Source organism: Chelon labrosus (assembly GCF_963514085.1).
Source record: "Chelon labrosus genome assembly, chromosome: 13".
In the NCBI taxonomy this organism is placed as follows: domain Eukaryota; kingdom Metazoa; phylum Chordata; class Actinopteri; order Mugiliformes; family Mugilidae; genus Chelon; species Chelon labrosus.
Genome location: NC_140346.1, coordinates 9,090,426 through 9,117,534, shown reverse-complemented (window position 1 = coordinate 9,117,534; position 27,109 = coordinate 9,090,426). Strand labels below are relative to the sequence as shown.

The window sequence follows — 27,109 nt, the reverse complement described above, 5'->3', positions numbered from 1 at the left end:
ACTCTGGTTTCCACAAAGCTTAAGAATTTACAGCGACTTTTCATTGACAGAACTCTCCTTTAAATTTCACATAATAAAATGACTAAATGTCCAGTCCAAAAGATGGACCACACACTGCGCATAATTCATTATTAGTTGTTGGTTTAAACCAGACAAAAAAAAAGAAAAAGAAAAAGAAAATCAGGAAAAGACAAAAATGGAAAAGAGAAGCATTTAGTTTTTTGATAACGGAAATTAATTTTCAATTTCTCGCTTAAATACATTGGTAAATATGACAGTGTGCTAGTGTGCATTTCTTTTTTTCATGGTTAAATTTCTCGTACATTTGGTACCTTGGACCAGATTCTGTAAATGTTCCATACATTTTCTGTATCCAAAATGATTTGCTTAAAAATATTATAATAATAATATAATTTTGGTAAAATCCCTTTCACCTTTAGATCAGAACATTAATGCCAGCCTGTATGCTGAATCTGAAGCTGGTTAGCTTAGCTTAGCACAATGACTGCTAACAGAGGGAAACCTTAGCCTGGCTTCTTTTTCAACATAACAAAGTCCACCTACAACGACCACTAAATCTTTCTGATTATATTTGTTTAATTCATAAGAGTAACCTGTCAAACAGTCTGTTTAATGATGCAATATATAAAAAAAAAAGAAATAGAGATATTGGTTCTTTCTTCCTGTAACTATTGAACCAGATGATCTGTAAAAACTCTATGGAGATGAATTATATCCAGTGTGTGAATATGATCACTCTTAAAAAATATTCTCAAACAATATTATTTTTTTAAGCGGAATCAGGTCCCAAATAAATTAAGCAGAAAAATCCACATTGCACAATTTGCCGCCTAGGTCAGAGGAAAGCCCTCACACACACACAGTCCTCAGCTTGTGACTGGCTCAAATCAACTGCCAGCCTTTTCTCTCACCATCACAGACTCCATTAGAGACTACGAAATACGCCGCATAAAAATCTACCTGTACGTTGACAAATGGAATAAAAAGGGAGCATGAACACACTGGAATGTATTTATGTGCACTGCGTGTGTGTGGTGGGGTTAGAAAGAGCATATAGTGTAGCCTGTGGAGGTGGAGTGTGTGTGTGTGGTACTGCAGGAGAATTATTTAGCCTTACAACTTCAGTTCTAAGAAAATGACTGAAACAACATTTTGTGTTTTTAAATTAACATTCAAAGTTAAAACACGTTTATAAAATGACAACATTTTAGCTCCATTGCGGCACTGGTACAGCGTCGCCCCTGAACACCAGACGTCTTCATATACGCTGCAACACTCTTCATAATGTTTCCATCATTTCAAGACTCCTACTGGCTTGAATTTGACCATTTAGACTATTGAAGCAAAATGCAATACATATGTGTGTAATGTGAATATGTGTCCACGTGTGTGTGTTTGAGAGAGAACGCGTGAGTGTGTGTGTGTGCATAAATATGTACAATTCCATTTTAACACGAAGTGTGTGTCTATGTGTGTGCGTGGGAGGAGGGTTACTCTGGTGGTCATTAATCATTCAATTACACACCTGTCAGAGTTCAGACAAGTGGGAGAGGGAGGGATGGGAGGAGGGGGAGGGATGGGAGGAGGGAGTAAAAGAGAGGGAGGGGGAGAGACAGAGAAAGGAATGGAGGAATGCAGAGGGGAAGAAGGAGGAAGAGAGCCGAGAGAGGAACCGAATGACACAGAGGGGGAATGTAAAAGCTCCAGGAGGGTTGAGAAGAGAAAGAGAATGGGAGAAAGTTTTATTGTGGCTGTGTGAATGGGCCGTGACAGAGCCAAGCTGCTGGATGGTGACAGTCACTGAAAGGCTACAGTAAAAACAAAGACACTTACATGTATTATATGGGACGAGTGACAGATGAGGACGAGGCAGGGCAGGACAGTAAAGACGCAGTCGAACTCTGCACATCATCCCAACTGATTTAAGAGGATTGCTGAGCTTAAAGTGAGACAGTGCAAAGCATGTTTGGGGCATTTTAAGCACAATGTGAGTCTATGATTACTATTAAAAGCAGACAGTGGGATACAGAGGTTTACTATGACACAAACACTTTTGTTGTTTTAGGTTCAATACGGTTTTGTCAGTGGTGAGAATTCTAGATTTCAAATTCAAATTCTGCAATTAATACTCATAATGTATTTCTTTAATGTACATGGTCTGCAGTTTTATTACCGGTGCAAAATGTGCAATACCTTTGCAGATAAACAGCAATTTGTAAGTTGTTGTTTGTTTGTTTTTTTGTACTGCAAGACTTTGTTCTACATTTTCAGCCTGAAAGCAGACAGAATATTCAATAACTGATACCATTCAGTGATACGTTTCCCACAGTTAGTTCACAAGAAATGAATGTACTTTACCTTTTGTACAAGCTGAAGAATCACAAGAGACGTATGATGCTGGAGAATGTACTATTACTGTATATGAAGTACATAGTTCACTTGAGTTAAAGTAGCAGTAAGAAAATAATCTATTATATTATCATTTTATCAGTGTTATTAAAAGTTTTGCTATGAAATGTTAAGTGACAATAGTGACAAAAATGCTAGTTTGCTCAGAGAGATTTGAGTGCCAGAGCATCACATTTCATGAGCTGATCGTGTTTTGCATGTAAACTTTCAATAAAACAGTGAATCACTATAATTGTTTGTGTAGTTAATATTTAATTTAACCTTTTAATTGTATTGGTTACAGATATGTCCAAGCAAAGCAAACAGCCAGAGCCAGCTTTTTATTGTCATTATATACAGACTTCTTTTTTTATTTTTATTTTTAATTAATCAGAGTAATGACTAGTGACAGTAATGGAAACCGAGGCAATAGCACCACTGTATATTTGTACTGTACGTCATTCTTATTTCTCTTTCTTTACCTCATATATTTATGTGTGTTTGTATATGTGAGCAGCCCCCACATACACTTAATCTTCTGTGTGTGTGTGTGTGTGTGTGTGTGTTGCAGTCTCCATGTTTAGCTGCAATGCCTCAAATGCCTCAGGCCACAGCCATCTGTGCCCCCCTCCCACCTCCCTGTTTCACATACACAAGAACACACACACTCCTCTGCTCTTCTCTGTTACCCCCCCCCCCCCCCCCCCGCCGCCACCGCCGCCACTGCCATATATCTAATTTATGGCTGTGGTGAGTGCGTTACACACACTCATGTATGCATAATATATCACATGTGTGAAAGAACTGCGTGTGGGAGAGTCAGTGTGCGACTTTATGTACTGGCCTGTATAGTCTAGACCACAACGCACCCCCCAAAAAATTGTACCCTGTGAGTGTGTGCACTCTAAATATGATTCAGTGATTCAGTGTGTACGGCTGCATTTCTTTTTTCTTTGTCAGTCTTCCACCAGATCTAACGGCACTGATAGAGAGCGAGACGAGAAAGTGAATCCGTGAGCGTGTGTGTGTGTGCGAGTGGATGTAAAGGCCCAGCTGTTTCTGGGCTTGACGCACACATGCAGGCTGAATGCCAGATGTCTCATTAGGCAAATTTGATTGGCTCGGTCATTTAGAATGCAGCGATGAGACGGTTCCATATGTGTGTGTACATGAGGCTGAGTGTGTACATTTACATAAGAGAGGCCCCCCCGTATAACTATTTACATGTGTACATGCTCGATGTGTGTGCATTCATTAAGTTCTGTAGTAACATTTGAGTTTACAAGATGTTAATTACAACAGCAATAACAAAAATAGCTGCGTAATATCTGACATAATAAGGCACGTCAATTTACAAATGTACTAATTACAATTAAAATATGTTACAGTATTGCAATGTAACATCTAAACATCTACTGATCTTTAACTGTGTCAACTTTATTTTCCACTAGAGCTGTGTCTCAACACTAACTCTGCACTTCAACTCCTTTAAGTATTCATCTCTTTTTATTGATTCAGATTCCTCAGCCACATCTACTCACTTACATCTTTCACCCTCGATAGCAACAAGTGCTTACCCTCTATATTTACATATTTTATTGCTTTAATGTCAATGGCTAACTCATCTCCTGTCAAGTGCTCCTGCCTCTGCTGTCACTTCAGCGGCTACTGTTCATGTGCTCTCGCTTCGGCCGTGGCTTCAGATCATTAAACTTCAACTTCAACCGTCACTTCAGCTTCTCGGACTGCTCAGTAGCTGGCAGTTAATTCAATATGTAGAAGTGTTCCCTCTTCATTTGTAACATTAATTGTGTCCATTGCCTCATCTTTAGTTAAACTCCTTCACAAGTCTTTCGGTGCTTCGCTCATTCGGTTGCCTTCACTGTTACTTTAGTTATTTTTGGCCTTTCAACCTCAAATGCTAGTTCATCTCTCCTCGGCAGTGGTGATCCTAGGTTCGGTGGGGCTCTAGGCAGACGTTTGTGTGCGATGCCCCATGGCTGACGTAGCAAAGTCTGTTATAGAGTAGATAGAACGGGGCCCCTGGTGGTGGAAGCTACTTGGTAGTGGAAGTCTTGTCAATGCACGGAAGGGCCTTCATAGGTTTAAGGGGGTTTGTGGTTTTCATTGCAAAATATGCTAAAAGTAGCCATCTGGGGGCCTTCTTTCCAGTTCCTTGGTTTGTCTGTCCTGACTGTGAACCCCTGCCAGTCCGTGCAAACTTATTTAGCACCTTTTATTCGGCGTTTCCTGCCTCAGCTTTAGCCAGTCGTTACGATTAAACCTTCTTGTGGCTCAACCTCAACTAGTCATTCACTTTAAATGTTCAGCTGCTCAGCTACTATTTTAAGCCCTTTGATTTCAGCTGCTCTTTCAGCATTTTCTAGGACTTTATCTTTATCTCCTACTGGTAATAATCCCCGTTTGTGCTTTGAATTCCCCTTCAGCAAGCACAAATGCTACTTCAACTCCTCTCGGCCCGGTGACTTATCTTTGGCAACCTACACAAGTTTTAACTGCCACATCAAGGAGGCTTAAACTGATATATAATGTTTTAAGTAATATGTGTAATGCTGCCTTGTGGTGCAAGGGAGGATAACAAATCTGCTTTTCTAAAGGTTAAAGCTGCACATCTCAGGGAAGGTTTAATGCTGCCCTCTAGCGGTCCAAAGGTAGAACTGATATTTCTGTTGTGTGGAGATCGATTAAGATTTTTTGTTTCATCATTTATATTTTTGATGAACAGAAGCTCTGCCTTGCATGCCTTTGATCTATAATACTGTTAGACCAGGGCCCCATACAGGAAGGTGAAGAACTAAGAGAAAGTAAAAGACATACTGGTGGCGTTATGAAGTGGTTATTGCTCCATTGTAGTCATGGAGGCGTGAGGAAAATGTCCCATTTTTTTGCTACTAACTAAACGGTATGAGAGACACAAACTGCAGCTGCATTTATCAGAACTTTTTGGCTGAAAACATCTGCCTGCCTGAAACGGTGTGAAAAAGAGCAGGACGAAACCTTACAACAAAACCAAACTCTTTTATTTTAATTAATTTACAAATTTTGACCTTTATATTAATACATCTACAAGCTTAAAACGATATCTGTTTATCAAGGAAATGATGGCAGCATCAGCTGAGAAGGAGCTGATGGTGTGGCGCATTTACAGTTAGATTTGGAATAAAAGAAGGCATGAGTTCGACCAGTTGTTTCTTTAAGTGGTTTCCCAACCTCTTTGGCCTTTGGCCCTCTTTGAAGGTAAAAAAGTGTTTTGAAAAAAAGTAAAATAAAATAAACAATAAATAAAAAAAAATATATATAACATTTTAGAAAAGTTGTTAACTTACACTTCCAATTCCTCTGCCCAATTCATCGTGTAAACCTTCAGATCTGTTGTGAGACCTGGTGACTGGTATTTGGGAGGACTGGGTGATGAACTTATAGCTGACACCTGTGTGTTATTGACACTTATTTATAGCTTTTCTTTAGAAGGGAAACGTAAGCTGGTTTAAGAAGGGGTTTAGGAAGTGAGAGCATCTTTGGCAGCTTTGACCTTTTCAAAATACATGCTTGACAGCCCACCATGTTTTTCATCTCATGTCCTGTGTCTCCGCTCTGCTACAATCCTCTATGGTCCTCTTCTTCTGCTATACAAAAAGTCTGTCTCTCCTCCTGTTTGCTTGTTATTATCTCTTCTTGTGTCAGTGGTTGACAGTCTGATGTTGGAGTAGTTGTCTGTGATTGGTCCTCGGCTCCTTGTTCCCTCCCTGTCTCCTCCTCAAGTGCCTGCAGAGCCTCCGTGCTGCTCTCTGTCTGCTCCTGTGACTCATCAGTATTAAAAGAATCACCTTCTTTCCCGCATTCCTCTTTACTCTTAGTTTCTGACTCTGAGTTCCTGAGCGTGTCCCTGTCCCGACATGCCTGCCTGCGAATGGTCCGCCGATGCTTGCTGCGACGAGATTGGTTGCAGTGCAGTGTGCGCCTGCGATGCCATTGTTTGATAGACTGCTGGGCTTCCACGCTGATCTGACGGGCAGCCAGACGTGGCCGAAAGCTGCTGATGTAATAGAGTGAGGCGTATATAGTTGTAAGGTAGTAGCCACCTGTTGACATGAAAATGCAGAATGGGTGACAGTCTATGAGATTCTATAATGAGTGGGAAAACAAACATTTAAATGAACAAAACTATTAGTAAAACCTGTACTTTAGGGACCAGGACCAAGTTAACCCAGTTATTCAAGTCCTACTTTATATAGTATTTAGTAACTTCTAGCTAGTTTCAAATGACATCTACTGCCCATTACAATGTGTTTAGGTTGTGATTTGGTTATATTAGTGTGAGGATGTGTTTGAGTCTGTTTGCCTTACCTTCTCCTTGTAACTGTGTCGGGTCCAGCAGCTCCATCATGTAGTCTGTGTCTATTTGTAAAGTGACCAAGTCGCTACGGAGAAGCACCCATGTCAAGCAGGGCAGGAAATCATCTGCTCCGAACACTGCACCTGCAAGAGAGGAGAGGTGAGATTGACTCTGATGGGATATTAACAGACAACCAAGATGTCAGCCATGGAGAGCAAAAAGTAAATCAAGAAGTTTTACAAAATGTTGCCAGGCTACCTGAGCTAGAATTGGCACTCATGCTGTGGTAGATGCTCTTGCAGACTTTGAGCAGGATCTGGACCTTCTTGTTCGGCGAGTAGGCCTCGTGCATACTAATCCACTTCTGCTGGATGCGCTCCAGGTTGACGGCGTCTGGAACTCCAGCTCCCGGAGACCCCCCTAGTTCCTCCACCCCGTTCTTTTCCAGCACACGCAGGTTACTTTGGAGATTCTCGAAAGTGCCGTCATCTGTGCGAGAGGTGTGAATGCAGGTGTAGAGGTGGGTGGAGACGGGCTTCAGAGCCACTTTGTGGAGGGAAAGCTCAACAAGGGAGTCTACAGGAGAGCCAAAAGTAAAGTGAACAGAAATTAGCAGAGAACTAAACACAGATCCAGTCAGCTGTCCTGTCAGTTATGTCAACAAACACTTCAAACGTTCGTTTGCATCTTGTCAAATGTCACTGTAAACTCACTCACCAATCTCTGAGTCATTAAGGTCAGTAATGCTGTCCAGTAATGCCTGGATTTCTGGATAGTCCAGTAGTGTCTCCCTCAGTGAGGTGAGTGATGACCTCACTTCCTGTAAGAACTCTGACCCCGTGGGCCCACTAGCATCGGTCCCTCTCTTCAGCGTCATCTCCACAAATCCTTTCACAGCCTCTGCAAAGGCATTGCCTTTCCGTTCACTCAGCTCCTGCACACGGTTGGTCAGTCTTTTCTTCTGGCTTACCAGCCCACCTAGCGCCTGGCCCACCGCAGAGAGTCGGTACAGGACCTTATCGGCCAGGCGGTGTGCCGAGACGTGACACGGTGGAGTGTTTACCATTTGGGATTCCTGCTCTTCCTCTATGCTGCTGATTGACAGCGAGTCAAGCTCCAGCGATGGTGGGTGGAGCAAGGAGGAAGGCCTGGGTGGAGGCAGCCAGACTCCGTCTTCTATCCACGACACCCTGTGAGGAGACTGAGGCACGGGGCTGCCATGCCGCTGCAGCTCGGGTGTGCAGCTTCCAGGGGTGGAGGGAGCGGATGGAGACAGGCTCCCTGTGCTTGCCCTGTTTGGGAGGCTGGTGGCAGAATCTCGACTGGGCCTCCTGAGGACCACCCCTGTCGGTGTTTGTGGGCTTGGAGATGAATCAGCTGACCTGGCTCTGAAAAAACCTGGATAGGGAAGACATGAACTATGAACATCAGGCTGGCAATGTATTCAACCCACTTATTAAAAACATTATGGAGCACACTTTCTTTTATAAATTTAGCATGTAGACAGATGCAATCTGCTACAGTGATAATAATTTCTTAGCTTTCTGAAAAGTAACAAACATTTTCGACTGAAATATTAAGGCAAAGTGACTAGTACTGTATATACTGTATCTTTCATCAACTTGTTACAATAGAATCTTTGAATTTTCCTGAGAGGTCACGTTGCTGCTTTTCGAACTAGTTTTTATGTGCTCATATCACTACTGAGAACTGAGAAAGCATGACTACATTTCTAAATAAATTCTCAGTTCATGTACAGAGGTATGAAGCTGTGACCTGGGTTCTCTGTACTGGTCGCAGCGGGTTCCTGGTCCAGTGAGATGGCTCGTTTACTTTGTAACCCCGCCCCTGCCCATTGTCGGGAGGAGCTCAGGCGCCGGTCTCTTCTGAAATTCGATGGCTGTGCAGCGCCCTGCGCCCTGTGGGTCAGCCAGTCGTCTCCATGCTCACGGAGGTAGAGGGGATTGATGATACACAGTGCCCCGTTGGTGGATGTCAGCTGAAGTAAAAAGAACATACACACAGACGAAGATAAATAAAGTTGGTGATAGGATAGTGGGAAAATCTGAAAGGCAAATCTAAAAATAAAACTTTATTTGACTTTATGGAGATGACAGTTATCTGTTGCTCACTTGTATAAACCCTTGTATAAACCCTTGAATACCAGCCTCTGCCTTTAATGTTGTTCAGTTCCACTTAACTCAACCTCATGCCGCTGGCAAAGATTTCACAACTAATCTTCCAAAGATCCCAACTGCTCAAGAGGTTGAAATTGAACGTACTGGTTGGCTTTTGGATATAAATTACTCCTCATATAAAAACCTCTCCTTAGGCTGGTTCCTCTTTCTCTGAGTGGACAGGAAGTTTGTTGTCAGAACAGAATTAAGAAAAACAGCGGCCCTTTGTCCTGGGATAAAAGAACAAAAGGTATCTGAAACTGTCCGGTTACTTTGGGGAAATTTAAATCGGTGTCAAAGGATTGCACAAGATGATTAAAAAGGACACTGATAGTTTTGTACTTTGTGATTGCTCCGACATTTGTGCAACATTCAGTATGTTTTGTTCTGATCTCTTATTGCCGCGAAGTTCATTTTGAGTTCACTCATTTGTAGCGTGTGACATTCGTGCTTGCCTGTTTGAATCATTTGTTTTGCAGCAACTATGGTTTCGGCTTTGTTGGCCCAGCCACTCTTGAAAAAGATGCAGGTCCCACAGACGGCTTCTCCAGGTTAAATTAAAGGGGAACTCCGGCGCAAAATGAACCTGGGGTTAATAACACATGTGTACCGAGTTTGACCGTTCTCTGGTATTTGTTTTCATGCATTTGTTTTGTTAGTCAAATGTGACCAGTTTTCTTGCAAACCGCTATTTAGCGTATAACGCTAGCCTTCGGGGCACACGTACACATAAAAAGAAATCGCTATTTCTATACCACTAACAAGGCTCACAATATCACCACACTTACACGGTAGCATAACTAGGGTCTCTACATGTAAACCGAAGCATTGAGAACTTTGCAAGTATACAGGCAGTTTATTAAAAAAGGAACACAGTACCGTTGGCGTCTGTCTCGCATATCCAGGCGGGCGCCATCTTGGGGAAACTGAACTCTCTTCGTTCAGTGCTCTCAGTGCTTTCTTCCGGCAACAGACAGTTCAGTTTCCCCAAGATGGCGCCCGCCTGGATAGTCGAGCCAGACGCGAACGGTACTGTGTTCCTTTTTTAATAAACTGCCTGTATACTTGCAAAGTTCTCAATGCTTCGGTTTACATGTAGAGACCCTAGTTATGCTACCGTGTAAGTGTGGTGATATTGTGAGCCTTGTTAGTGGTATAGAAATAGCGATTTCTTTTTATGTGTACGTGTGCCCCGAAGGCTAGCGTTATACGCTAAATAGCGGTTTGCAAGAAAGCTGGTCACATTTGACTAACAAAACAAATGCATGAAAACAAATACCAGAGAACGGTCGAACTCGGTACACATGTGTTATTAACCCCAGGTTCATTTTGCGCCGGAGTTCCCCTTTAAGGATATGTGTAGTATATCATAAACTTTCAAAGTGTCTAAGGGGAACAAGTTTGTCCTCTATTTAGAATTTCAGCTTTCAGCGTAATATTGCCTCTGGTCGGCTGACGAATGCTCTGTTGTGCTCTCCTCCTACCACAGACATAAAAGATCTGGCTTCAAACGTCTTCACAGTCTCTCACAAACACACACGCGCACAAAGCAACATACCTGTATGGAACACATCAAGCTGCTGGGCTGCATGCTCGTCTTTTCATCAGTGTGATGCTCGGGTGGTGTGAAAAGCCAAGTTTCTGCAACAGAGACATAAATGAGATGAGACAGTTCATGAAAATGTCTCTCTGGCTTTGTAGACTTAGACGGGACAGCCAGGACTCACTGGGCTCAAGCTGAGAGAGACGATCTTTGTTTGTCTCGGTTACATTGTAGATCCAGTGAGGAATGGACAGACAAACGGTCAACACATCCCTGATGCAGGGAAAGAAAGGACAGAGGTAAATTAGAAACTGGTCAAACAGCCCGATCAAGAGGTAACATGGTCAGTTTTAGGACAATGACAGTTCTGTCAGTGTCCAGGCTTATTAGGATTTTAACTGATAATAAAAAAGAGCAGCACTAGTTTAAGTGGAAATTCAGACTTATACACACATACATAAACTAAAAACACATCAGTGATGAAGCTGGTTCTTACCTGGTCAGAGAGTAGAAGAGCACCAGCTGAGCCAAGTCAGAGAAAGAGAGACGAGACTCTGATAGCTGGAAGACTGTCACAGACAAACAGAGAAAGAGTGGGCTGCATTAGTCTCGACCTACGATATTCTGTTGAAAATGAACAAAAAAAATAAAACATTCCTGGAAACACACTGAATCTTGAAGCAAGAAGGTCAGAAGGGGACTTCTACAGATAAGCATGAGCATGGAGGTCAGAAGACATCCCGTAAGTGGACTGCTGCTATTATTAAAACACAGTCCTTTTCTTTCTATACCAAGTGACAATATTTGCTGTGAAAAGGGTTTATTATCTACTCTTTCTTGTAACAACTTTGCTAGGTTAGTCCTGCAAGTTTAATGTGCACAAACCCAGCAACAGAAAGGGTAACTACCTGACACATTTACTATTACTTAAGCAATTTTTCAGTCTAGTTTGTCGCTAGACCGAAGTAATGAGTCATACAGTGAAACAAGCTCTAAAAGTGACACAAAGAACTCAATGACTGGTTCACACGCACAGAAACACAAACAGATCCGTGCTTGCCTGTGGTTAGTCCATACCTGTGCCTGTGCATTTGATATTATAATAAAGGACTCCTTCATTCTGTGCTCCAGCGGACACGCACAGCACGCTGGGCTGAGACGTCGTGGTGTCCCGTACAACCAGGAAACTCTGGGGGGGAAACACAGTGACTCGTTACGAAAGCCTGTTGAGCAGGAAGATGTTTTCACACACATGGCGTGGCTCTGCAGAAACAGTGAGTGACGAAAGGAGGGAAAAAAAAAGACTAATAATTTCAGTTAGACTTCAGTGCGGTTGATAAAAAAAAACGTCACGCACAGCAAATTTCCTTACTCACTGCTGGTAAGTGCTGCAGAGTTTGCCCACTCAAAAAGCTGATATGAATCTAGAGGCTGGTAAACTGGACCCAGTTTGGCTCAGGACCTCCCACCTTTTCCATAGTCTTTTCTGTTATTAGTGTTCCTGATCCAGAACACTAAAAGCAGAAACATAGGCCCACAGGAGGGCTACAGTAATCCACTGATCTTCATTACACCTAAGCGAACTAAATACACTAAAGAGGTACAGTATGTGATATGACTGAAAACTATAGGAAACCACCCGTTTAGTCAAACTACTGTTTACAAGTTCAAAAGTTCATTAACTTTAAAGATTGCAATTTGATCAGTTCCCTCCATAGTCACCTCAGCTTTGTTCAACATTAGCCAAAAATACCCAACAATACCAATCGACCAGTTCCCACCTCTACCAAATATCTTCGTAACAACAGCCATGCTGACAATTTTAATTTGTCCAACATTTCTGAACAAATCCGAACACTGAAATTAAGCACCATTCAATCATTTTTCATGTTTAGCTCTGAAAATGTGTCAAACTGTCTTTGAATTCTGGACTGGATAAAGGCCTGACTGATCCAGGCACTGTCCTGTGATAGACTGGAGACCTGTACAGGGCATACCCCACCTCTCGCCCGATGACAACTGGGATAGGCTCCAGCCCCCCTGCGACACTTCACAGGAGTGGTTACAGAAGATGACTGAATGAATGAATGAATGAATGCATGAATGAATGCATGAATGATGATCCAATGATGATCATGCAAAATATATATTTCTGCGGTCATTGTTGGTCCTGTTTGACAGTAGATCGGCTCGAAATGTTTGTAGTAATGGTGGTAGGTAGGTAGAAACGGAACAAGAAGGAGCAACCACAGTGAGCTGTTGGATGAAGAGCTGCAGGAAACAGGCTGCACACCTCCAACCTCTCCACAAAGTAACCAACTCTCTTCACTGTGACCTGTTGTTCAAAGACTCTTGTGGTGTATCCAACATAAAATTAGATCAGATTTTGCTGCCCTCAGAATCCTTTGACTATTAAACTACACTTGCTGTTACCACCAGTAACTACAGCTCTGACGAAACAACGAAACAATAAGGGCTATAATGTTCAAGATCGCCTCTTTGAAGTGGGAAGAGGAAGAGGTCTGCGGGGGGGGAGGGGGGGGGGGGGGGGGGTTTAAAGGTTGAGCTTTCTGAGCACCAATCAGGTTTTAGTAACATTCAAAATCTAATGACAGTTGCGTATTTTAAAAACTGCGTCTCTCTTTTTTTCTTTTATCTCAAAAACTCAACCATATTCTACGTATTGCTCGCAGTTTTCAAAAGGTTAAGTGGTGTGAATATCTCAGGCATCTGTTCGCTTCGCATTTTCATCTTCACTTCACACATGAAACATTTCTTTGACTGTGCACACTCTCTGTTTCAAGAGTTCGTGTTTGCCTTTTTTGGAAGAAGAGACTGGAGACGAATGACGGCCAGACATACTTAAATGGTTGTGACACAAGTAACTACACCAAATGATGTGCAATCTCAAGTCACTTATTAACAATGCAGTTACATCATCACAGATGATCATCAACGGGAGTCAGAGGTGCTCTCAAACTTTAGCACACATCTATAAACACATGCAGAGGAAGTGGGTTTCAAGCTCGGTGTGCACAAAAATAAAGACAAGTTTACTACATGTCACCGAGCTCTGAACATGGGAACACGCAGCAATGCAGCGGAAATTATGAACAAGAACTTCTCCAATGACTCCTAAGACAATTCATTCAAGAAACCAGTTAAGCAGAAAAGAGCTTTTGTTCAACATCTGAATCAAGGAAACTAGTTAGACTGCACCCTCCGTAACACCTAGTGTTGCACATTAAGTGACTACTGCATGTTTCTACAAGCCCTCGGCTTCCTTTGGGAGCTTATTTGCAAAAGAAACAAAAAGTTCTTCTGCCACCAACAACTACTCATGGATCACCGACTTCTCGCTGCCAGTAAAGGTTTTGCATTTCTGTTCAAAAATAAAATAACCAATACATTCATCTTTTCTACTCACATTGTCTCTGTGCAGCAGTCATGTCCGTTTTGTAATGTCATTTCCCTCATATGCACACGGTTTTATTCAGTGCCACTTCTGCATTCAGCCCATAAGGCAGTTTGTTGTGTTATCAGATGTCAAACAGAAAAAGGAACTATACTTTCAGAGATATGGACGTCAGCATTTAGCAAAGAATACTGACTACTGTCACCAGAGGTTTGCATGCGGCACCAAACATCACTACAGTGCTTTGTTTTTTGTTTTTCTAGCTAGAGACTGAGCTCAAATCTCCTTGGTCTCGTATACTAACTCTTGGTCCGCATGAATGGATGAGCAGCAATCTAAATAAGATATTCAGTAATTCAAGCTGGTCAGCATGGAAATGATTGGAAGAAGAAGAGGAAGCGAAAGAGGGGATAACAGAGAGCAGACACACAGAGAGATGGGAAATTCCTCTTTTTTCAGCCCTTCTTAAAAAAATAGAACCTTTACTTAAATGGGCAGAGAAAGGACTGTCTACATAAAGGCCCAAATCTACCAATTAACATATATGACCACTAATCACATGGTTGGAGGTTCCATGCTCACATGCAGAAGTGTCCTTGGTCTGGACACTGAACAAGTTGTTCTTAACGGACACCTTATATGTTAGCTCTGCCTCCATTGTTGTGGTAATGTGTGCGTGACTGTGAGGTGAATTATGTAAAGCACTTGGGAAACTAAAAAAAAGTAAAACTATACATACGCTATACATGCATACCATATACAGTATACAGTATACAGTATACGGTAAGGGATTTCAATTTACCATTTGTCAAAATAGTAAAACGTGACAAGTGGACCAAATTCAAGACCCTTAACATATTAAAGAAAAAAACATCTGGCTATATTTGGGATAATATAGGTTTGGGATTTTCGGCATAACAATAAAGTATGTTTCAGGCAAAATCCCAATTCTGAGACATTACTGCGAACCAGTATGGAGGCTGCAATGGTTTCTAAAAAGAGTGATTGTTTAGTGATGGAGGCCCTTAAATCCTGGAGGTCATGATTCATATTCTAATCGTTAAGTGACTTGATAAAATAAGAAGACATTTTTTCCTTGAACCTCCGACCGGACTTAGTTCAAGGAATGCTCTACACAGGAATTGTAGATTATTAAATTGTTATTAATTCGATATTAGACTGAAGACTTGAAGCTTCATCCTCAAGGAGAGACCACGTCACTGCATTTTTATTCCTCCTCACATTTCAACGAGGAGAACAGCTTACCCCAGCAGGAGCCCCACTGATAGCAGCATGGGCCTCTTCCCTGTCCCAGGGTTCCCCGGGGCACCAGGCCTCCTGACAGCCCCTCAGCTGCTCCAGGAGTGACAGTCTCCTCCTGCTGCTCCTCCACGGGATAGCCGTTGTCCCATTAACTGAACTATGGACTGCCCTGGACATAAGCATACGAACACATTAATATGCATGTATACGTCTGTAATAGTGCACACATACAACAAAATAATGCACATAATGTCATATTGACATATTTTTAAGTTTTATGATTCCTCTAAAATTCTACTTTTTGAACAATATTTAGACATTATACTCAAAATATTTTCTAGAGGAAACGTAAGCATAAGTTCCTGTGTGGTAAAAAAAAAGAAAGAAATAGTTGATACTTACATGTGTTGGGTTGAATCAGCTCATGTGTCTTCCCACTTGACACAATTAGCACTCTCAGTGCATAATGCAATCTTCTTCTTCTTGAACTCTTCCTTTCTGCGCGAGGCAAAGTGTTGCTTAACAGCTCAAAATACCATAGAGGCTAAAATAGGAAGCCCACATGTTCCTCTGAAAGACACCATTTAGACGTTTCCTGGTGTAACGAACAGAATTTTCTGAATTTCAAAATGCATCTACTTGTCGCACTGTTGCCATGTTTGTCTTCCTCCGCCTCAGTCGCATGCTATCATTTCTCATACAGTGTAGTTTCAGTTTTTATGTGAACATCTATGGCCCATTCTTCGCCCTCCCCTTAAGTCTGCCTGTGGTTAACCCAGCACTGAGAGCTGTGTAGACTCTGTGCGTTCTGTACAGAGCTACCTGTTCCTATTTTTTTCTCTTTGCATCGCTCTCTGCCTTCTGCTAAGAAGTGAAGAAACTTCAAAGTTGAGGCCTGAGAACTTTGTAGAAATTGCTTCACCACAGCTCTAAATGTTCTTAAGTGTTACAGATTTGATCGTGCATCTGTGAAAGTGAAAGATGGTAAAAGAAAAAATAGAATCAACAGAGAGGTAGAAGAGGGGCCGAACTTCTTAACTGCAGTGGGGTGGGGGGTGGGGAGGGTTGTGGCTATTTTTTGTCATGTACATACAGGTTTATTTGCTTGCTGTTTAGCAGTCCTTCGTATCACGGAAACCACAGATATAGGTGTTAATGTTGGGTCAACATTTCCTTGGCAACAAGACTCATGGTCTTTCTATAAAAAAAGAGGCACTGTCACATTTTCTGTGTAAACCTTGACAGCACCATGATTCGTAATGGTAATGATCAGTCACTGTCACTGGCTCTAAAAACCCGAAAGCAGTATCCAAAACCACAAACTGACCTCAGGAGGTTCCTGTAGGGGAAATGTCAGCGGCTACAAGCCTGGTTCTGAACTATTTTTAAATTCTTTTTATTTTCCTGTTTGTTCATTTATTGCAGACATTTCTTTACAACTGCACTGTAGAATTTGAAGAAAAACAAAAGACATCTCTGTGTCAGTTCTTATCCATGCTATGAACAACAGTGGTCTTTCAGTTTGTGTATCCAGACAGAACTACCTCAATTATTAGATGGACTGCTAGATGATCCTCCATCTTGCGCCATCATCAGCTCAAAATTAGTTTTCTTTGTGACTAAATACTGGCAAAAGTAATCACTTCCCATCATCTGCAACACTAAGTGCTAATATGCAAATGTCAATACTAATTTAGCTAAGATAGTGAGCTACAGAGCTGCTAGCATACACTGTTAGCATTTAGCTTTTAGCACAAAAAACTATTTCCTCCTAATTTAGTTAATTATTTTATACATTTGCAAATATGCTTTTCAATACAAATACAGTTACCTTTGCATTTTCCATATCCTGTACTCATCTACACTTAGTGTTAAATATTTACAGTGGTTTCTGAGAAACTGATGCTCAAGGGATAGGGTTACAGCTACTCCACTCCAATCGGACTCAACAAAATTAAGTATATTCAGCTTAAAAATGTAAAATTTATTGCAGGATAGTATTGGTTTCCATAGCATTGTACAGATGTTAACGTTACTGCGTCAACAACAGCAATTTTTAATTGTTAATGCAACACTTCATACTCTTGCAGCTATCCCAAATAGTTCCCCATGAAACTGTATGTTCTTTTATTAAATTACTTTAGCCACCAGTGTTCATCCTCCTAGTGTAACATGTCCCTATAGATTTCTAAGGCAAAACTGAGGGCCAACTAAGTTACTGACTAGAGAGAGAGAGAGAACGGTTAAAGTTCCTGCATGGTGCTGCGCATTGTTCATAGAAGTCTTAGCATAGTGTTAAAAGAAATGACTGAAAACCAGACAGAAGCAGATGGTCAGCATGAAAAAACACCATTAGTTAAAACCATTTTAGAAGTTCCAAATAACCACTTGTTGTCATATTTTCACCTACCACCAACTAGACACCTTATGATACTAACAGATTTTGAATAGGCCAAAAAGAAATGAACTGGCTAAGATGTTTTTTAAAGTGTCCAAACCACTCCATCAGAAGTGTTCAAGAGCTGTTCAGGAGATGTCATTTCAGATTTTATGAGACGTCTTGAGCAAACAGTAGCTGTTTGGGAGTTAGTAACCACCTTCCACATGTCTACAAACATGTGTTGCTGCAATGTAGAAACACAAACAAGGATCTGTACAGCAGCAAAATTAATGAGATGAGACAGATGTGAGATAATGCAAAAAGAAAAATAGTTAAGTCAATAAAGTGCTAATGACGGAGTAAAGAGACGAGTAAATCAGGAATATCAGTCTGGGTTTTTTTCTTCAGAGGAATTAAATGTCCGCATGTGTAAAAGCAGAGTGTGACAGACACCTGTCAAAGCTTTACCTTCAAACAAAAACACTGGAATCATAATCTCTCTCTTACGACCAACTCCAACCTCTGACATCACTTCAGTAGCTTTAGTCAAAATGGCAGCTTTTTACTTTTTATTATTACTCCTCTGCTTTGGGTTCTGGTGCCACCGATGCAGAGCTAGCCGTGGCTGCAGCTCCTTTGCTCTCACTGGCCTTTTCTTTCTTGTCCTGGCTGTCGATCCTGGCGTGGTCCTGCTTCACCAATTCTTCCAGCTCCGCCTAGAGAAAGGTGAAGACAAAGCAAGGGGTTTTGCAAAACATAAAAAAAAAGCTTGAGCTTGAACCTGTAGTTTCCACACTGGTGACCCACGACCACAACTTCACACAGGAACATTATAAAAAGATTACCATCACATTTCAGTAGTTCTCACCTTTATTTTTTTCTTCTACTCATGATTGCAGGTCAACTTTACAATGTTATGGCCAGTAACACTGCACTTAACATCTTAAATCCAAATTACGTACATCATATTTAGTCAGAACTTTTTGCAAAAGCAGTATATTGTACGGCATTGTGACGGCTACTATTTGGTCGCTGGCTCAACAAGCTCTGGTGTGTTCATGTTTTTAAACAAGATAAGAATGACTTCAGCAGGACAGTGACAGTGGGTTGCCATTCAGAGTCTGTGGCTCTTGAATAGTGTAGCAGCTGCTGTCTTTGTCTGCTCGGCCTATGATCCTATGCTGATGCTTCTCTATGGTATTTTGAGAAGGTTGCCGTCTACAGAGATGGACACTGGAAATGGGGCAGACAGTTTCCATCAAATATGGAACATCTTAAAGCTTCTTTTTTGGCGAGTTCAACGAAAAGATGTTCCCCTCTCTAATGTCTGTATACTAAGCATTAAATTGGTGCCAGTGGGCCATTAGTTTAGCTTAGCACAAAGACTGGAAACAGCTAGCCAGACTCTGTCCAAAGTAAAAACACTCACCTCCCTTAAAATATCACTACACTGCAAAAGTTGTATCTTTATACTTTAATATGTATATGTTTACCAAGTGTTCTCTTCATTTCTGATTTCCATCAGTAAAACCAACATGCACAAAAGTGTACTTTATGTATCTTACCTGCAAATTTAAGAATACAATCTAAAATAGATTTTGAATATTCAAATTTTAAACATTAGCTACTTTTGAAAAGTAATTTTAACTGAATGATCCAAGAAAGAAAATAATACTAGCAGCAAAACTTAAATGCCAGAGAGCGATTGAGGCATGAAGTCATTACTGACTACACTGTGGGGCTGTTCCATTTAAAAGCACTGCGGTCAAGTACAAACCTTAAATGAGTAAAGGATCTCTTCAAGACGAGTGTGTAACTCACCTTCCATCCCAGCAGCTCAGCTAGAGCCAAACATCCGTCATCACACGTACTGATGTGAGCTACATCTCTGAAGAAAGGCAACACAGTCAAATGTTGGCTTCATTGTGCATCTCCAGTGAAAATGAACAAGCTGATACTACAACAATGCCAATACTGACACGCCCAAGCTGTTTATAAAGCAGACACATGCACTTCAAGCGAGCATGTTATAAATATGATTCAAATGTTAGCATTTCAGTGTTCAACCTATTTCTTATTCATGACATAAAACACACATCTGTTGAACTCACCACTAGTAAAACCTTCTCAGGGAAATAGCTTTAGACATTATGGGGACTATTAAGGGACTAGATGAGTAATGAGTGAGATACTGACCAACTACATTAGGCATCCATTTGTACTAGTATACTAGTATGTAGTATACTTACAGTATACTATACTAAAAGATAATACACATTGATCAAAATACTTATAGTGGCTAAGGCTTTGACACCGTCTGGTGGTGTAATAGTAAACTTTAATATCTTTAAACTGGTACAAATAAGGAAAATATGAAATCAGATTTGGTCATCACGGCCTGCTTTACTAAAAAATTGATCCGCTAATATTTTATGCAGTATACTAAGATGGCACATCTCTATTTTATTCATCAAAATCAGAGCTGAACTCAGATCTGTGTTAATCTTAGGGCAAAGCTAATACAATAAAACAGTTGGAGAGAAGGAGTAGCAGCATCTCAGTATCACCTGTAAGCCTTGTCTGAGTCAAAGTCCATCCCTCCTCCAAAACCAAGCAGCCCGAATAGAGGATCAGCCTGCAGAGGAAGACACAACATCCCAGTGATGAAGAGCAACATCAAGAAATATACTGATGACAAAAAAGTGAATAAAGGGAGAAAGGGCTGATGTAGTGGTGAAGGCTCACCTGCCCTGCTTTCTCCATGTTAATTAGCAGTCTGGGGCAACTTTTTGAAACCCTGAATGACAAAGAAACACAATCTCTTCACTAGAGGCACTACAATAAAATGTAAGTAAAGCCTTAATCTTTCATATTGCAGGACTACAGCATGCTACCAGATTGTTTGTGCAGCAGTGGCTGTGTTCAGACAGGAATATGAAACTTGACGAGTACTACCTGCTGACAAGGCTTGCAAATGGCTGAACCTGCAGAGACGTCCCCATGACAATGAGAAGATCACAGCGAGGAAAATCCTGAAAGGTAAATAAAGACATGACATTTATTTATTTTTGGTTAAATCGCGTCCAGTGCCTAACTACTCCCAAACCTCCACTGTGTGCTCACCATCTTCATGGAAGTGAAAAATCGAACAGGCAGATTTTCTCCAAAGAAGACAATATCTGAGTGAAGAGAAGGACAAATACAAAGAGAGGTGACATAGCAGTCATGTTTGTATTCTTAGAGAGGGATACAGTTATGTGCTGAAAGGTAAGTAGGTCTTATAGAACTAAAACAAACAATACAATAATTATAATGACACACAGAGAGACAAGAATCCACTGACCTGGTTTGACCAAACTGCTGCACTTGTCACATTTGGGAATGTCATCGGAAAAGATTTTTTCTATGAGGCAAAAGGAGGAGGTTAAAATCCCAAATGGCTGAAATCATAACATCTCAATAATCCCAGGCAACAGACACCTTTCATCCAGTCCAGGTTGTACTCCTTTCGGCAACAGAAGCTGACACAGTGTGAAGTGTAGAACGTTCCGTGGGCTTCGATCAGATCCTCCCCTTCGAGGCCGGCTACCCGTTCCAAGGTGTCAATATTCTGAATGAATGCACACGGTAATGTAAACGCAGACACAACAACTACTTCATTCGTGTCAGTCTGAGGATTTGCCATACCTGTGTGTAGCAGCGTCTTAGGAGCCCCTTGTCCTTCAACATCTTCATAAAGTAGTGACAGATTGTCGGCTAAACACCAAAAAAAAAGTCAAACACGAGGGAAGAAACACATGTGAGGCAGTCCATTGTTGTTTTCCACAAGACCAGACAAATAATCAACAATTGTGTGTTGTACCTTGAACTGTCCTGGGTAAAGCTCTCTAGCCAAGGCAAAGAATGGCTCTGGATGTTTCTGTGACAGAGAAAAATATTTAAGTTTAGATGATGGGAAAAGCAATCAGTCAAAACAAATAGTAATAATTATAATAACTGTCATAAGATGAATGCCCAAAGGTATAATGAGCATCTAGCCATGGCAGCCAAGGACCTAAAATTATAGTTGTTTGATTAAAATATGAGCTATGGTTTAATAAGGGGGCCGATACAGACTACTGAGCAACATTTGTGTTTTTTTTCTCTTAAAAAAGTAAACCAATACAAAAGATATTTAAATTATTGAAAAGGGCATTATGAACCATGTCATCCTTCAAACATGGCCAACACAATATTTCACAAACCTTAAAGTAATCTATCTGGAAGATGGCCTCCGGGTAAGGTAGGTTGTATTTTTGCAAGTTTGCATACAGTCCAGTTCCTGGCGAGCGGAAATCTGGGATCCCAGCAGCTGTGAAGGGAGATGGCGTTTAAGAATTCAAAGAAAATATAAAAACAATGGCCAATGATCAGTTTAGAATACCTTCAAATGTTCATTCTGTGACATTACTAAAGAGATCCAAGATGGCGCCGCGGACGGATGCCTCGGTACTCTGCTCTCTAGTACTTGTTGCTGTTTTACTTTTTAGTGTTGTCCGGGCTGTCACTCTGATGAACTCTGAGCAGTCACAGAGTGTGAGACCATCCACATGAACAATAAACAATAACTCTGCACTATTGTATATACTCACTGTACAAAACCCTGGTTTGGTGTATATATCTGCTCTTATTCTATATTCTATGTGTACAGATTGAGATTTATTTTATTTTTATTTTATTTTATTTTTCTCTTACTTATTTAAGTTGTTCCTGTGCTAGAGAGCAAAGTTGCTGGAGTCAAATTCCTTGTATGTGTACATACTTGGCCATTAAAGCTGATTCTGATTCTGATTAAAGCTGCAATACTCACATGTGGATATTCCTGCTCCAACCATGCAGATGATGTTTTTACCTGTGAGGATAGAGAGAAACGTGTGAGTCAGTCAATAACTGCATTGTAGTAATGGACTTGTAAGCAGAAAATCAATCCACTATGGTCAACCACAACGGATGGGCTGAGTGGAGGCAGGCGGAGACTCACATTTGCCGCTGTTTATGTATTTCGCCACTCCGTCCAGAGTCAGCTCATCCAGAACTTTGTCTGCTGAGCCGAGGCCCAGGGTGCTGGAGAAGAGGTTGCGCAGGAAGTCCACTGGTAGGGACACAAGAGCATCACATGAGGGTGAAAATGAAGGGGAAGATGGATACAGGATTTGGCACTTTAGTTTATATATTGTTGTTCCTATGGCTCATTACAGCCTTTATATCTGAGATATGCAAGTCACTGTCTGGTGTATTAAATACAAGACGAAGGTTTGATAAACACCATAGTACACTGCAGCATTACAGATATAAATTGAATAAAAAAATAAAAACAATTATCAACTATTATAAAATGTATAAATAAAATCAACAATGAAAACTGTCAGACATCACTGGTACTCATATTTCTAAATAAGACAACGACATGTGTCTGATTCCACATACTCTCAGTGTCTCCAGCAGCCTCTTCCTCACTGCTGTCGTCTGATTGGTCCTGCAGAGGAAACAATACTGACATTTAATGTTTTAAATCCGGCACCTGTAGTGTGAAGTGGTCGAGACAGTCTCCTTTCTGCGTTATCCACCATGATGTGTCACTCACTTACGGACGAAAGCTTCATCTTAATTTGGCAAAGCTAACAACCTAGAAGCTAACAGCAACTAGCTCCAGACTAACATTTATTTATTTTATATATATATATATTTATATATATTTTTTTAACTCACCTCAGGTTCTGGTGTAACCTCCTCCTCTTCGTCTCTTTTAGGAAGTTCTTAAATGCACAATTAAACACAGTGTCAGACCTCAGCAAAGACTCCTAACTGTAAACGTTACAGCTAGCTGCAATGCTAGCTGTGAAACGCAGTGAAACAACTCAATTAACGGAGCAGACAGCCATCTTACCTGGTGCATCAGACATTTATATTTCTGCTGAAACCCTTAAACCACAAGGGTCCGGATGACAGTCAATTTAAATCCCCAAATTTAAGTTGTGACAAATTTACTGTGACAGTAAATTGCTAGTACTTGGCTTTCCCGTTTTGTTGTTGTCCGTCATAAACACAGTCCGTGTTAGTTGTGACCCAGTTCACGAAGCATAATTAGTTCCTACCGGAGATCAAACTACTTTATGTCCTTGTAAATATTTCTAGAAAATCTGCTGTATTCTTAAAATCAGTTTTTAATAAACATAGATAAGGTGAGAATTTTATTTTTTATTTTTTACTTCTTTAATGTAGTTTGCAATACTACCCATCACAAATGCAAAGTTGTTTGACATTATTTAGCACGATCTGTTCTTGTCAAACAAAATCAGAATTTTGTAGATGGTGTCTTTGCATACAGAAGTAGCAAAGGTTCCTTCAGCCTCATTCAGCCTTGTCTCCCAGTTTTACTGTTGTCTTCAGCCGCTCACTGTGAAGAGGCTGCTGCAGAACAAGCCTCACACTGGATTACCAGCTTTAGTTTCCTCACATAAGCTTCGGTAGTGAAGATTAGAAATAGATACAGCCGCACTATGATGTGTACCACGTGGTTTGTACTGTCCATTAAACTTGTATTATGAGTTCACAGGCAAGGGATACAATGACCATGAAATCTTTATTAAATACATTTATAATCACATTGACAGTTCATTGACAAATGAAATCAATACAAACCAAAGTGTAATTTGAAATGTTTGTATAGTCTCCTTGTGATAAACTAAAACTGGGATCTAGGATTGTTGTGATGAACTGATGCACAAACCAGACCAACTGCTTCTTCTCATTTGAGACCACACACCCACAAAGAGTTTTTTTTTTCACGAGGATTTTGTCTTTTCAAGGCTTCCTGCACCAGTTTAGGTGCTACCTCTGTCTTTGTATGAGTTCCTCTTCCCCCTCTCCTCCCTCTTGCGTCACATTGTAGTCGTAGCCAGACGCTATGATGTGGCAGTGTGGTAACATCTCCTCCAGCAGGATGATCACCAACCCTGGACTTGAAATCCCAGGAAGGAATGACACGTTCAGACGCTTCAGCCCCCTTCAGCACGATAAACACAAAGAAACATACTGTAATACAACAGACGGTGAGCGGTTATATGAATTAGACCATGTTGTGAGTTTTGGCTACTTACTTGAGATTTCTGAGTGCAGCCAAGCCACCTGTAGTGATGCGTGGACAGTGAGAGATGTCCAGCTCCTCCAGAGAATCCTGGAACACATGAAGCCTTGCCAGGAACCAGTCATCCACTTCAGGACACCCTTGTACTTTCAGAGTCCGCAAAAAACGCTGACTCTCTGAGGGGAACAAAATCAAATCAAAAACTGGGCTTACATGCTGAATATCACATGTCTGATAGAGAAAGACAGAATGATAGAGTGAAAAAATGAGTTTACTGTAGAGGGAAAAAGAAACTGAAAAAGCCAGACTAAGCTGAGTAGGAGCTCTGTACCCAGGTTCGCCAGTCCCCTGTCGTTGATGACTGTGAAGCTCATGTCTACTTCCTCTAGAGGTGTGCCTTTGTGGTTTAAGAGGTCCCAGCTGAACTTGCCCCTCTGGCTGGCACGGAACCACTCTGACTGGCCAATAAACCTGAAGATGGAACACAGATCCAGATGTGCCAGGTGAATCACAGCAGCACGAGAAAAAAACCTCAACACAAACACTGCATATAAAAAAACTGCAAGAATACACAGGGGAGACAAGGCACTTACCTAAATCCTCCCCTCAGACTCAAGATAAAGATTGCTGACGCCATGTCTGGTCCATACCACCTCTCAGCGTAGCTATAGTAACTGTAAAATAACGTGGGGAAAAGTCAATGATGGCCAAATATCAAGAGTGAGATGAAAAACTGGATCTGAAATCAACTCACAGTGTTATTTCATAGTTTAATCAATACATTTTGTGATTTTACTTAAAAGTTTGACCCTTTCCTAAACTACCCTCTTACTAACACGATAAACTCCCGTGGACACACACCTCTGACAGACCCATTTTAAAAATGACATTTCTCAGACCTCCATTACAAGTTCGTCTACAATCCTTATGAGTGGTTGAGGCATTCTTAATTTCTTGCATATTGCAAGTTCAGCCATATATCATTCTTGTGGCTTAATTGTTTTAGTTGGTTGAAAGATTTTTTCCATTTCATCAAAACTGTTTATTTTTCTGGCACATACTGTCAGGAAAAGACCTTTTAAATGCGTTGGTCACCATAAAGGAGCTACAAATATAGGCTCTATATTAGATAACATGGAATTACAATCAAATATTTAGCATAATTAAAAAATAAATAAATAAATAGTGTGAAAACCAAATCTGCCCTATTGCTTATGAGCCCCGCACACTCTTAAGATCAGTTGTAGTTTTGTTTTTGTTTAGTGCATATTGTTGCAAAAAATGCATTTGGGTTTTGGTACCTAACAACTGCTATGAACTTGTCTCTATCAGTCACACTTGAGAACTGCAGCTGTTTGATTTATTTCTTCTCCTGTCTACTCAGCAACAAGTACCAGCATCAGCATCAGCTTCAACATCAGCAGTGTGGATGCATCTCTAGGTTCAAAACGTACACATTCTTCCTCTGAAGCCGATTCCTCTTAAACCGAATCCCCCAGTTCAGGAGCATCTCCACATCATAAAAACGCTGGGTGAGGAAGATGAGGAACCTCCTGTGCAGAGGAAGAGGAGATGCTGACCCGGAGCTCAACTGTCTCTTAGCAACATGGAGGAGAGCCAACCGGTGGCAACATCTGTGTAGAGACTGTAGTAGAGACGGAGGAGACAGGATGTGAGGAGGACATTAACAGTGACTACTGTCCTCCAGCTCATGACAAATTTAACCACTATGAGAAACACAGGACTACCAGCGCATTTTTATGCACATAAACTGCAGTCTGTCTGCAGTCTGCGGAATTAAGACATTTTGCCTAAGCTGCCTTCAGTACTGTGTATGTAAAACTTTTATTGTTTACAAACGCGCAAACACACACTCGAGACAAGTGGAGATTAAGCACATTAACACGCACACGTTATATTTCATCATGTTTAGCTAGTTTCGTACTTACAAAAATCCTAACAGTTGCATACGCTGTCACCCTACGGCTATAGACCAAGGGTAGACACACAGTAAATGTTTTAATTAGTCTGTTCAATGTAGTTATTTGTAGAAACTGGAAGGGTGACTTACTATCAAGGAGGCCGACATGTTGACGCTGTTCGACAGGAAGTCGTAGGGGACAAATCTCACTCCTTCGCATGTAGCAGGTGTCAAGTAGTTGTTGTTCTTCGTTTTCACCACGAGGTGTCGCTCAATGCACGTCTGTGATCCTGAGACATAAACCCAGAGGAAAAACGGGAGAAACTATTCTGTACTTTTATTATTCACTTAGTAAAAGCTACTGGTAATACCGTAAAAATGTATTACAAGATATAATAATTAGTTACAAGAGAATTCCTGCAACGAGACATTTTACTAAAGCAACAGTTTGCTCAAGTAAAACGAGTAATCTGGAAAGTCTGCTTTTTAAATTTTACAGCAAAACCTCCCTCTGTCAC

General features: G+C 41.0%; 3 protein-coding genes across 4 annotated transcripts; all 3 read right to left on the bottom strand.

Moving 5' to 3' along the window:
• Positions 1 to 5,453: 5,453 nt before the first annotated feature.
• rinl (Ras and Rab interactor-like) lies at positions 5,454 to 15,997 on the bottom strand. 2 transcript variants are annotated; one of them, XM_084559085.1, is made up of 11 exons: positions 15,567 to 15,997; positions 15,168 to 15,333; positions 11,564 to 11,675; positions 10,983 to 11,055; positions 10,671 to 10,759; positions 10,502 to 10,584; positions 8,543 to 8,765; positions 7,484 to 8,164; positions 7,025 to 7,342; positions 6,778 to 6,909; positions 5,454 to 6,512 (listed from the first exon to the last, which is right to left on the bottom strand). In XM_084559085.1, coding segments are annotated over exons 1-11 (2,364 nt in total). In that variant the 5' UTR covers positions 15,569 to 15,997; the 3' UTR covers positions 5,454 to 6,027. The 2 variants fall into 2 exon arrangements, with proteins under 2 accessions (XP_084415211.1, XP_084415210.1); XM_084559084.1 differs by lacking the exon at positions 15,567 to 15,997 and having other exon boundaries at positions 15,168 to 15,519.
• A 287-nt stretch (positions 15,998 to 16,284) lies between these two features.
• Positions 16,285 to 23,645, bottom strand: sirt2 (sirtuin 2 (silent mating type information regulation 2, homolog) 2). The gene is made up of 16 exons (XM_084559009.1): positions 23,471 to 23,645; positions 23,293 to 23,339; positions 23,011 to 23,059; positions 22,565 to 22,675; positions 22,394 to 22,435; positions 21,789 to 21,895; positions 21,407 to 21,463; positions 21,232 to 21,300; positions 21,025 to 21,154; positions 20,888 to 20,947; positions 20,668 to 20,723; positions 20,500 to 20,576; positions 20,290 to 20,341; positions 20,112 to 20,179; positions 19,366 to 19,432; positions 16,285 to 18,260 (listed from the first exon to the last, which is right to left on the bottom strand). Exons 1-16 carry the CDS (start codon positions 23,484 to 23,486, stop codon positions 18,120 to 18,122), a joined length of 1,149 nt encoding a protein of 382 aa, XP_084415135.1. The 5' UTR covers positions 23,487 to 23,645; the 3' UTR covers positions 16,285 to 18,119.
• Positions 23,646 to 23,905: 260 nt separating this feature from the next.
• Positions 23,906 to 27,039, bottom strand: dmac2 (distal membrane arm assembly component 2). The gene is made up of 6 exons (XM_084558329.1): positions 26,742 to 27,039; positions 26,125 to 26,315; positions 25,264 to 25,344; positions 25,002 to 25,141; positions 24,684 to 24,846; positions 23,906 to 24,589 (listed from the first exon to the last, which is right to left on the bottom strand). The coding sequence occupies exons 1-6, from the start codon at positions 26,757 to 26,759 to the stop codon at positions 24,415 to 24,417; spliced, it is 768 nt and encodes a 255-aa protein (XP_084414455.1). The 5' UTR covers positions 26,760 to 27,039; the 3' UTR covers positions 23,906 to 24,414.
• Between the last annotated feature and the right edge of the window lie 70 nt (positions 27,040 to 27,109).

What these genes read in the sequence shown, in the direction of transcription:
- dmac2 (XM_084558329.1), bottom strand. An exon ending in AGTCTGAGGGGAGGATTTAG is followed by an intron (nt 25,142 to 25,263) that starts GTAAGTGCCTTG and finishes TTCCATCTTCAG; the next exon opens with GTTTATTGGCCAGTCAGAGT. An exon ending in GCTGCACTCAGAAATCTCAA is followed by an intron (nt 24,590 to 24,683) that starts GTAAGTAGCCAA and finishes ATCGTGCTGAAG; the next exon opens with GGGGCTGAAGCGTCTGAACG.
- sirt2 (XM_084559009.1), bottom strand. An exon ending in AGGTTACACCAGAACCTGAG is followed by an intron (nt 23,060 to 23,292) that starts GTGAGTTAAAAA and finishes TTTCCTCTGCAG; the next exon opens with GACCAATCAGACGACAGCAG. An exon ending in CAGCAGTTTGGTCAAACCAG is followed by an intron (nt 20,724 to 20,887) that starts GTCAGTGGATTC and finishes CTCTTCACTCAG; the next exon opens with ATATTGTCTTCTTTGGAGAA.
- rinl (XM_084559084.1), bottom strand. Translation starts at nt 15,347, where the DNA reads ATGCTTATGTCCAGGGCAGTCCATAGTTCAGTTAATGGGACAACGGCT. An exon ending in CTCTTCTACTCTCTGACCAG is followed by an intron (nt 10,760 to 10,982) that starts GTAAGAACCAGC and finishes TCCCTGCATCAG; the next exon opens with GGATGTGTTGACCGTTTGTC. An exon ending in GACCAGTACAGAGAACCCAG is followed by an intron (nt 8,165 to 8,542) that starts GTCACAGCTTCA and finishes TTCCCTATCCAG; the next exon opens with GTTTTTTCAGAGCCAGGTCA.